General features: G+C 40.3%; 1 protein-coding gene across 3 annotated transcripts; it reads left to right on the forward strand.

The window, feature by feature from the left end:
- Positions 1–36: 36 nt before the first annotated feature.
- On the forward strand, positions 37–11,460 carry lamp2 (lysosomal-associated membrane protein 2). 3 transcript variants are annotated; one of them, XM_075481733.1, is made up of 9 exons: positions 37–191; positions 1,965–2,077; positions 3,740–3,950; positions 4,052–4,213; positions 4,307–4,551; positions 4,663–4,782; positions 5,934–5,988; positions 6,070–6,237; positions 10,217–11,460. In XM_075481733.1, the coding sequence occupies exons 1-9, from the start codon at positions 149–151 to the stop codon at positions 10,357–10,359; spliced, it is 1,260 nt and encodes a 419-aa protein (XP_075337848.1). In that variant the 5' UTR covers positions 37–148; the 3' UTR covers positions 10,360–11,460. The 3 variants fall into 3 exon arrangements, with proteins under 3 accessions (XP_075337848.1, XP_075337847.1, XP_075337849.1); XM_075481732.1 differs by lacking the exon at positions 10,217–11,460 and adding an exon at positions 9,303–9,910; XM_075481734.1 differs by lacking the exon at positions 10,217–11,460 and adding an exon at positions 6,623–9,050.
- The last annotated feature ends 473 nt before the right edge of the window (positions 11,461–11,933 follow it).

The raw sequence follows: 11,933 nt of genomic DNA on the forward strand, positions 1-11,933 counted from the left end.
TGACACATTGCTCTATGTCATATGACTTCCATTTCCTGGTACAGTCAGACTGATCATCTTCGTCCCAAACCCTGACTGAACCCGAGCGTCCTCGTCGGCTGTTTTCAGTTTCTCTCCGGTCACCGACACTCCACACTAACAGGCGAAAATGTCCCGACATGCTGCATTGGTTTTACTCGCTTTTGGACTCGGTATGTATCACCATCACCCTGAAGAAAATAAGAAAATCGCAATCCGTTTCTGATAAGTGACGTGATACAACTTCTGTGACATTCTGGGCCTGGTGCTTCGGGGCTAAAGCAAAAGCGCTGCTGCTCTAGAAAAGATAATTAAAGTGTATTTCTTAGTTGTCACTGTTGTTTTAATTGAGCAGCTGTAAATGCGTTTTCAGAAGGATATAAAGTACAGATTTTAATTTTCAAATGACAAGAAAATCGCAGTCTGGATGTTTTGCTGTTGTAGCTTCACTGCTAATTGTTACCTGCGTCAACGTAAAGCTGAAATTCGTGTAGCACTAAAATGTATTTGTACTCACAACTTCTGTTCATGGGTATTTTTTTTACTTACGAACAGAAGCATAAATCAAACAGAGAACAACTTTACTGCTAACACAAGTTTTGAAAAAATATTTGCTTTTGTGCCAACGATAGCCCATGCTAATGTTTTGGGCAACTAGCGTCAGCGAACTTAGCTGTTAGCTTACTGATTTGGTAACATGTTTTGATACCTTTAGCTCACGTCACTGATAAAGTCCGGGGTCGCCTGACACACATTTGCTGCTAAATAGCAGCAGCCAAACACACACCAAAAAAAAAAGAATAACAGCTGTGTCGATAACCCCACTGTCACGAAATAACACATTTAACCACAGTACTAGCAGGGTTAGCATTAGCATATTTTTGCAGTTTACAGTAAATTGGCACGTGACAACAAAGCCACAACATTACTGTCAAGCTAGCAGGCTCGTTAACCTTAATAACAGTTTCACTTGAAAATATGATTTTATAACTTTCGGTGGGGTCAAAGCAGCCATAATAATAATAATAATAATAATAATAAAGATTAATTTTAGACCACATATGAAGACCGTTAATAAAAACACATACGGTATATGTAAACATTTATGTCAAATTAATCACAATGGCAGCATTGCTAGCTGCCTATATATATTTAGATCAAAACTATCTTAAACCTGACCGATATCTTAGCTAAAATAGACAGAATAATGCACGCTTGTCTCCTAACTGCGGGCTGGACTATGATTTTACTGCACAAATATCGATGTTGAAGCGTTTCATCCTAGCTTCTCAGTAAAATAACTAGCTTCGGAGTACAGTCATATACATCTGCGGCAGTTTGAGTTTTATGTGCGTTTAAATGATCATATGACCTCGGGACTCTTCACACGCAGCTGACTTGATGACAAAGCATTATGTTAAAATCTTATCTGTGATCTAAATGGACCTTGACCTCTTTGTTGAATTGACTACTGTTACTAGGAGCCAGTGGAAAGTTAATGGACGCTGCTCCAGTTTCTGAAATATATTTTCAATACTTGTTTTAGTTTCACAGTGTTTAAGTGGCTTTTTGTGTGCTTTGAATAAGAAAATTGAAGTCTTCTACCAAAATTTGGAGCCCCTAATCTAAGCTGTATTGTCATCAGCTCTGTGGTTCATCTGATGTATTCTGCAGGATGGTGAAACCAACTTAATGTTTTCAGAGGTTTGCACTGCTGCCTTACAGCTGAATACAAACCTTCTGCCTCTTAATGGTTTCTAGTGTCAGCTGGTTAAGGCTACTGCTTCCTTTATCCCTCTGAAGGAGAAGAAGTCACACCTAATAGATAGAAGAACTCATGAATTGCCACTTGTCGTAGCTGTGTCGTACATTAAATTGCTACTCACAGTAATAAATTAACTGAATATTTGTAAATTGAGTTTTTTTCTTCCCCTCTTCCTTTTCAGTGTTCCAGATGTCACATGGAATTGAGGTTAATGTCACAAAAGACAACAAGTTGTGCCTCTATGCCAATCTGATGCTTAACCTCTCAGTGTCCTACGAAGTAGCCGCTAATAAAGTGAGTGCCTGGTTTTAGTCACATTAACCACAAGACGTTCTCTTCCAGCCAGCTGTATAATTTGGTACACCAGTCATAAAAGTCCTGTTGACACACTTTGCTTGCATATGAAAGCTGTTATGTTCTTATCAGCCCGCTTCAGCAGCGTGACTATCACATTACTGTTGTGGAAGCAAGTGTCAGCAAGGAAAGGGGAAATGAGGGGATTCGTGACAAAAGCAGAATCCTGTCTTTTCCACTTGCTGATGAAAGAAAAAAATGTAGTATAGTTATATTGTTATCCTTTATATGTCATATTATTCGTATTACCTGTTTAACAAACCTTGATCTGATAGGATATTTGGTCATTTGTGATAATAAACAGTGATCATCTGCTCTTCAGATGAAGAATTAAATTACTAAAGTACAATGTTTCTTGATTTTTATCAGTTGCAGAATCTTTTCCTTATTCATTTTAGGTATAATTTGTTGAACTTCCATTGTTTATTCAGAGAAGAAATAAGTATAATGTCCACGATGGTTTTCATTTGTGTAGACCTAACTGAAAATAACAATTTCACAGTGTAAAAGTGGCCTTAAGGATGAACTGTAAACAGACGCACCGATCCATCCTTTTTCATGGCCAGGTTTCTACTGTAGCCCAGACTGGACAAACCAAAGTGACTCTTCAGAGTGCAATGTGCGTTTTTTAGTAGTTTTGCCTCCAGAGTTGCTACTAAAAGTTTGGAAGGGGAGGGCGAAGCCAGAGATATTCAGTGTGTTAATCTCACATTGTGCTCCTTTTAAAGGTCCATTTTGTGGGGTTAATGACATGTAGCTGCAGAGTTTCACACTGCAGGCAGCTAAACACTTCAGACTTCATACTTCTCTTCCAAGAATGTAGAGGAAGATAATTGAACAATGAGAAAGGCCTATTCTAAAGCCAGTGTGTGATTAATCCCATCCCAGCTATTGAAGTAACATGATGTTGCCACATGGTGGAAGCATTGATTGTGTTAACCAAATACACTTTTCAAAAAAAAAAAAAAAAAAAAAATGTAAGACCCAAATGGTTGTTGAGCAAATGTTACCTACTCCATTGTTAGGTTTTAGCCTTTTGGAACCACCACAAAAAGTAACTGCAGCCCACAGTGTCTTTAGTAAGCCCAGTAATTTGGTTGGCTTTGATTTAAAGAGGTGATATATAAAAGGACTAATTTGGTGCAGAATGATGGATGAGAAATTAATGGTTATGTTTATCAGCAAATGGAATCTCACAGCAAAGAGTTAAAGAGGGATTACTGGGCTAAGTGGGAGCTGGAGTTTTCAGGGTTCTTGAGAGAAAATGGCAAAATGTTCTGTGCTGATTGAAATCATGGATGATAATTAATGAAAAATGTCATTTCTATGATTTCTTGCGCAATTTCTCAGTGGAGGATTAGGAGAAGGACCTGTTGCGTCTTTGGATATGAACGACCCTTTATTGTGCAAAATGAAAGCAAAAAACAAGTCAAGTTTTCACATGGATCTACACTTGTGAAAACATTGTTATGATTTCTGTCAGCACGTCCCCACAAATGTTACAAACTGTATAATAAACTTGGTAAATTTCGTCGTACGGCCTTGTGCAATGACGGTAAAACTGATTCTGAGTCTGATGTTAAACTCTCTGCTCTCTTTCAGAGTCAAACAATTGAGTTTGAACTTCCTGCTGATGCCAAACCAGGAGACAGTAAATGTGAGGATGCAAGCTCGACCCTGATGCTCAAGTTTGGAGAAGGACACTCCTGGAGTGTGAATTTTACCTTGAAAGATAAGGTTTACCAGGCAGACGTCATAACCTTTACTTACAATCTCAACGACTCCACTGTCTTCCCTAATTCTCAGTCAAATGGTAACCTCCACATACACCTCATTACACAAACAAAACAACACACGGGTGATTGATTGACCTCGTTGTTGATTTTTATTTCCCCCCCTCTTTTGTTCTTGTAGAAACTTTAACTGTGACTGAGAAGCCTCATACAGCACATGTACCCATGGACACCTGCTTCTCTTGCAAAAGTAAAGAAGTGATCGAAGCCGATAAGGTCAATATGACCCTGTGGGATGTGCTCATACAGGCGTTCGTCACAAATGGCAGCAAGAGTGAGAACAGTAAGTACAGAGGCCGCCACACATCTTCTGGCCAAAATGGTTCTCTCGCATGTTGTATTTCTTATCTTTCTCTCCCGTTTTCTCCTCGTACAGTAACTTCATGTGCTGCCGATGTTCCCACAACCCAAGTTCCGCCCACCACTCATGTCACCAGCACAACCACTGCCGCACCTGTTACAAACACCACCTCCACTGCCCCTCCTGCAACCACCACGCCCATGCCCACACCCACCCTCCCCACACCTACAATTGGGAAGTACAGCCTCAAGACTGATGAGAACGGCACGACCTGTCTGTTGGCCAACTTTGGCTTGCGCATTGCTTTCATGCAAGGCAAGGTACGGCCAGAAAAACGCAGTATTCAAACGTTACGCGATGCTATTAGGCCCCTTGTTTTAGGGTGACATAGAGATGATGTTCAGTAACGCAATGATTTGGTTTGTTTTTAGAAATATCAGGAGATGAACTTTGAGCCAAATGGGACCCAGTTCTCTGGATTTTGTGGAGCCAACAGCAGTGAGCTCGTCCTGGTGTCTGATGATATCACCATAAAGCTCACCTTCGCCAATGTAAGTCCTCAGCGTCCTCATTTCCTGCCGAGATTCCGATGGGATCTATACCTCTCTTATGTCTGACTGGTGAATACGAAACTAAAATCTACAGCTCTCGAGCTTTACTTTGGAATTTTTTCCCGTTGCTCCTGTCGGTCAAGAGACTAGCAGCTAATCCCGGCCCAGAATAGTCCACCACAGAACGTCCCTTAAACCTGTGCATGTCTTGCAGTTTCTGAGCTGAGAAACTAATGAGACGCGTTTAGAAAGAGTTGGCAGGACCTGCTCTTCACACAGCTGCTGGCTCTTGCCACACATTTATGTGTGTTGGCCGCCACATTCTTGCCAAAGATATGTTTGATCCCAAAGGGATGTATTCCAGGTGAAAGGTTGCGATAATGATAAAATGGCTCGGGTGATCACATCTGAAACGCTTCTCATTAGTGCGTGAGATGCGAGGTCGGTTCAGGATGTAACTTGGCAAACAGTTTGTTATTGCCAAGTTTTTAGACTCAGTTGATGAAATTCTTAAAACATTTTTTGTCATTGAGACCATTACGTTTCAGCCCATTATTGTATTTATCTGTACAGCCTTCTCAGGGCAGCTAAATTGCCCCCAAAGCACTTATTTAATAGAGGAAATAGCTTTGTGGTATTTTTCTTTTTCTTTTTTATAGAAGTCTGGGTTATTCAGGGTAATCAAATCTCTGTGATCCTTTACTTTTTCATGTTAATGCTTGTGTATTGTTGTTTTTCTCTTCAGTCCTATTCATAGCTAATTACCACTAACTAGTTTCCACACGCTCAACACAACAGGTTGTGCAGTGATTGTCACACCAAAACAAGCTTCACACAAAACTATGTTACTATTTGTGTTTATTTGCATATATGATTTTTTCTTTGTTATACTACTGTTTTTTTTATTTTCCATTTTTTTAAATCTGTGGTATCAAATAACTGACCTAGATGGAAAATACTGATAATGATATGTAGCTTTCCAGAATTACACAGGAAGCAACAAAGTGCGAAGAGCGTGCTGACAATACATCTCATTACCCAGAAAATAGAGGGGAGGTGTTCATATTTTAGACTGAACAGTCTTTGGTGTTACAGAGAGCTCCCAGGATCAGACGCGTCATAATCTTGTTTCCAAACTTTTATATTTACAGGACACGAAGAAATTCCGCCTTCACGCTCTGAACGTCACGGCGAAGACGAACTCCGGTAACTAGAAAAGTCCCGTCTGCCGGTGAAAACCAGGTACCGCATTGAAGTGTAAAGTTAATGCTTGATGCTTTTTTTAAGGCGTGTTTGTTGCGGCCAACACCAACCTGAGTCTGTGGGAGGCGTCGGTTGGCAGCTCCTACATGTGCAACAAGGAGCAGAACCACACCATCACCAGCCTGCTCACCATCTACACCTTCAACCTGCAAGTGCAACCATTTGGAGTGACGAAGGACGTTTTCAGTACAGGTAGGTTATTCCTTCATGCATTGTTTAAAGTCTGAGGGAAATGGCTGCGATCACTAAAGAGGTTAAAGTAGATCAATTTGGTTATTTAAAGATGGACTAGATTGTTAGTTTGTACCGCTACCAAGACCGGGTCAAGATTTTTACACACAGTGTGTTACTTATAAGTGGCTTTCGCCCAGTTTAGATAAATCAATATAAAAATATGTCTTTAGATGTTTTTCTTTACTCAAAGGACCTAAATGAAAACGAGGGGGAAAGGTTCAGAGAGAGCCGGTTGTTGTATTCTGATGGCAAATAACATGAACTGCTTTTCTGCTGCTTCACACTTGTTTTAAATGAGAAAATCGCTTTTCCATCTGTTGACTGACTCTCTTTTTATCTGCAGCCCATGAATGTTCATTGGATGACACCAGCATCTTAATCCCAATCATTGTTGGCGCTGCTCTGGCTGGCTTGATTCTCATTGTAGTGATCGCTTACGTGATTGGTCGAAGAAAGACCTATGTCGGATATCAGACCCTTTAAATCCAGTTTTTCTCGGTTGTTCCTGAAGTGTCACGGGGTTCCCAAGCCTGGTCCTCTGGCTTCATGTTTTGGTTATTTTAATTGGCAAATTAAAACTTCCAGAAAGAAAATCTCTAATGGGGAAAACATAAGATGTAATTTCAGAAAGCGACATTTGTCGGTATTGAAAGAGAATTATGTGATGAACTGCATTTGTCACAAGGATCTCTAATCAGGTTCAGTAGAAGTAGTAAAATCAGAGTAAAATGGATGGTTTGCTGTTCTTCTCAAGGACCAAACTTGTCTAACCCCTGTGTTTTGTTTTTGTTTCGTCTTTCCCTTTTTGTTGTGCTTATTGTTAATGGGCAAGTGCAAGACCCTCAAAACAATTCTTATGAAAAAAAAAAGTCCCATAGTGTTCAGTGAGTAGTATGTACAGGTACAGGAATGCATTGACGTTTACACGTCTCTGGGCTATAAATTATACACATTTGTTTTAGCACAAGATGGGAAAGCATTTCATTTTGTTGCTGTAGGATCATGCACTCGCTCAGCTTACATTCCCGTTTTTTTTGTCTGCCTTGTTGTTGATCTTTAAGCACATTTATTATGTTTGACTATCCATCTCCATAGTTGTTAAGTCATATTTGAATGTTTGAACAGCGTTTTGCTTCTCTAGTCAAAGCAAAGATGGTCCATCTTTGCTCCCAGATCATCTCTAACACAGATTCACATCTACTCTACAAGTTGTCTGAAGAAATGCTTTTGAGGCCCATGTTTGCCCCTGTAGACCAGGAGAAACATTGGAAATTTGTCCTGACTATTTGGCTCCAATCATACTATGAATGTGAAATCAGATCGTATTCTAACATCCTAACATGCCAAGCAATTAAACCCTAGATGGAACTCATAACATTAGGGGCTCATTTACATTTAAACTATAGAAGCCTGGAAGCTTACAAATCTCCATGTGAATAAGCCATCATTCCTTTCATCCGTGCGTTTCTTTCTTTTAGATTTGCACACACTCCAGTCAGAGTAAATCTGAAAGAATACAGAATACATTTTGGCATTAGTTTTATTTGAAAAAAAAAAAAGGGATAGTACTGTTGTGTAGATATTCACTTTCAGCAGAGAAAGTTCTGAAACGAGGATATTTACATATAAATGCACTACGACACTCTTTTGTTTTGCTTGTCGTCAGATTATCTCACCTGTGTACAGATGAAATGAAGCTCCTGAAAACCTGGTCTCAGATCCGCGACTTTAAATGTTTGTGACAGAACACGATTGACAGTTGGAGCTCAAGCCTAAGAGGAAATGTCACAGTTCTCCAAAAGATGAATTTGACTTGTTTTTAAAGGTTTTACTTTCTTGAAGAGAGTTGGTTGTGAGGATTTGTGTTGTTTGGGAAATACAAAACTACAGCCAGGATCTGCTCACTGTGGCTCAGCACAAATGTTGGAGACAACCACAGTTGCCTGGCTTTATTTAATTTGTGCTAACAGCTCTCTACATGAAAGTACCATTCACTCTTCTCTTAAACACTCGGGTTTTCTGTCGTTTGCTGCGACAGCCCGTCAGCTGTCAGCAGGTTTTGATTTACTGACAGTTTGTGTGCTGATGTATATTTGGTCAAATCTCATCCAACTGCTTGTAGAAAGTTTCACTTTTATGTCGAAGCTGTAATTAGGTTTTCAGGACCTTTTTTACATCAGGGAGCTGGAGCAGCTTTCAGTAAAGCAGTGTCAGGGATGGAAAGCCACTGAGTGTGTATATTGATAATGATAGAAAGCCAATGTGACACGGTTATTGGTGTGTATTGATTATAGGAGAGTGCTTTGTACCATTTGCACTGTTCCAGCTCTTGGCAACAGGAAGTGTTTGCATTTTAAAGTTTCTGATTTAAATTCGCTTTCACAGGTCATTGCACATGTGAATGAATAATTGCTCTTAATCCAAAAAAATTGAGCTTTGATTTTTGCTTGTGATTGTTGCTGTCTTGTATATTTCAGCTTTGTACAAATTCAGTTGCCTTAATGATGAAGGTGGTTTTGCAGCGCCAGTATTAAGAGATTTGAGATATTAAATCATCTGACAGGTTCATCATCATGACATAACATTACTCAGTTTTGTACATCTGCAACTCACTGATACAGGTGTGGTTATTTAAAATTGCACATGCTCAACAAAGGGAATCCGTGCTGCAAAACCATCTTCGTTAATGTGTGTTATGTGGAGACAAATGACTGCTGATTTCATCTGCATTCTCTCATGCTGTTAGCTATAATAAATTGGATTTCAATTTGTGTCCTTGGAGCTTTTTAGTGTTTTCTATGGAAATAAAAGTGTCCGAAAAAAGTCAAGAAAAAAGGTTCCACGTTGTTGTTAATGCTGTAAATATTCTGTATAATCCTCATCACATCTTCTTTGTTTCAGCTCTTCTGCATTCATCGTGCTATATATATATATATATATATATATATATATATATAAAGAAGCTATTTCCTGTGTTAAAACAGTAAGAAATTCACTTCTGTGCTCTCTTCACTCTCGTCTAGCTGTGGAATGCCAGGCTGATGCGGAGAGCTTCCTTGTTCCCATAGCTGTCGGAGTTGCCCTTCTTGTTCTCATTCTTATCGTTCTGCTGGCCTATTTCATCGGGAGAAAGAGAAACATGGCCACCGGCTACGAGTCTTTCTGATCTAACCTGCCTCATTTAGAGCTTCTTCCTTCACAAAGGATAGCCGCTGCCTATTTATCTTGCTGCTTTTTTACTAATTGTGGGAAAAGTATGTGTAATCTCAGTGTTTCCATGTAGTGTTGAGGACGGTCTGTAGAGGGATGGTTCAGCGCTCTGGGAGGTGTGGCTTTTCTTGTTGAGAGGGGCGTCTTGCGGGGGGAAGCTTTGCATAAAGAATGGGGAGGGGGGGGGCGTGTTGCCTACTCACAAATCTAAAGCTCAAATACACTTTGGACTCTTATTAGCTCCCTGTACAAGCGTGACACCAAATAATTCACAAAACAGCTCCTGCAGACTCTCTTTTACTCAGCTTAATGCTTCAAAACTATTTCTTGAACAGACAGAAGGTTTCCTTCCATCAGAGCAAAGCTGGCCGTTTCTCTTTGTTTCCAGTATTTATGCCTCAGCAAATCAGCTTATCTTGAACTGACAGACATAAGAGAGATCTTCTAATCAGGGAAAAGCTTCTTTGATTTTATTTTTTTGCATATTTTCCCAAATTCTCTTGAACAATATGCACTAAATTGAGGAAGTTGTTCCGTTATATTCACTTGAAATAATCAGCACTACATTCACGTGTTTGGTTCCACTTGTTGTAGGTCCTGGTGTCTTCCTGCTGCTTCCTGCTCTGTTTCTAACCTCCTGTTTCTAACCCAAATCTTCCTCTTGAGTTGTTTGATGCTAAAGCGATAACCTGCTGTCTGTTTGTCTCTTTCTCTTTCGTTCTGTCAGCTGAGGAATGCTTCCTGGACTCTGATTTGAGCTTTTTGGTGCCCATTGCCGTGGGTGTGGCGCTCAGCTTCCTAATCATCCTTGTGCTTATCTCTTACCTGATTGGTCGGAGGAAGAGTCGCACTGGCTACCAGTCTGTTTAACCCCACCCAGCTGCTTCCGCCTCTCGTCCCTTTTCAACTCTCTCCGCTCTTTAGAACACCTTCCCTGCCCGTCCGTGCATCCAAAACTTCCCAGATTTACGCTCTCTTTTTCTGTTTCATCCCTCCCCGAGGCACCGTTTCCCTGAAATAACCTCAAGCTTTTTCCCCGTATCCCGTCTCCGCCGCCCCAGCAGTTTCCTTTGTTTTGTTGATGCCAATGACTGAATCAAGTACCAAAACATATATGATCGATACTGAATCGTTTCAATATAAATCGCATGTTTGCATTTATGGCTGCAAGTGGCCGTCCACCTCCTCCCCAGAGAGGCCTCCCTCCTCCCACCTCAGAGAGGCTTTTTGCTCTCGGTTTCTGTGCTGTGTATCTCTTGTATAGAATGAATGACGTTGATTTTTGATGACGCGAATGTACGAGCAAGCTAATAGAGCCACTTTAAATATTCATAATTTTTTTTCTCCAGTTGTTTCGTTTTCATGTAACATGAATTAACAGCTCAATGAAACTCTACTTGTTGCACATTTAGTCACTTATTTGTAGCTCGATGAAAGGGACAAAACCATAACAGACACTTTGCCAGCATTGGGACCAGTTTGTTTTATTTTATTTTTAAATGCATGTTTTTGTCACTCATACTGAAAAGGCTGTAGACGTATTTCGTTGAATTCTACTCTTCTGTACAAGCCAATAGTGGTAAATTAATTGTACTGCTGTTCCCTTCCATTTCAAAAGTTCAGCAACCACAGGTATCTCAGCCACCGGGATTTAACTTTTCACATGCTGTTAATGGAAAAAAAAAAATGCTAAGACCTCCACACTACTGTCCGTGCGATGCTATCTGACACCAACAGCAGGGAGCTTTGCAAGTCCAAAGACGAGTAATACCTGTGGAGTCGCTCCATTTCATTCACGTGTTCACTAGTTGCGTACACTCAGTCACTTCCTAAAAGTTTTGTGCCTTTCTGTTGTGCACCTCTGAGTTGCTCACCTGAAGCTTGTCTCCATCTGATGAAGAATGTGACATGATGAGCTTGTTTGACACAAGTGGGAAACAAATTAAATAAAAGTTACGTTCTTGTTTTGTATCACTGTCATTCTTCTTACAGCGTGTTTTGTGCTGACGCCTGTGAATTGAACTTGGATCTGCTTTAGTGGCTGAAACAGTCTGTTAGACTTTGATTAGCTGGATGCTTTTTATAACCTGTGAAACACAGGCGTGACTCTCATTGCGGGTATCAGCAATGCACGGAGTTATGCGAGCTGACCCTGGAGTTGCCCAGGAGTTCAGTAACTCATGAGACCAGTTTGAAGATGAAGATCTGGGTTTTGTTGACGGCATTTGAGTTTGTAAAGTTCTCAACTGCGGAATTAGTTGATATTTATAATTGATCTTATGATCAATTATAAATATCAACTGATTCCTCTTTAAAGTAAGTAAAATTGGAAAACGATACAGATAGATGCAGACCTCTTTGGGCCAGACTGAGAAGAAAAACAGCTGCTGAATGATGCCCGAAGCTTTTAGTGATCTCTTGACTGCTCCTCTTGCACCACTGCT

This window comes from Odontesthes bonariensis, chromosome 13, assembly GCF_027942865.1.
Source record: "Odontesthes bonariensis isolate fOdoBon6 chromosome 13, fOdoBon6.hap1, whole genome shotgun sequence".
Classification (NCBI taxonomy): Eukaryota; Metazoa; Chordata; class Actinopteri; order Atheriniformes; family Atherinopsidae; genus Odontesthes; species Odontesthes bonariensis.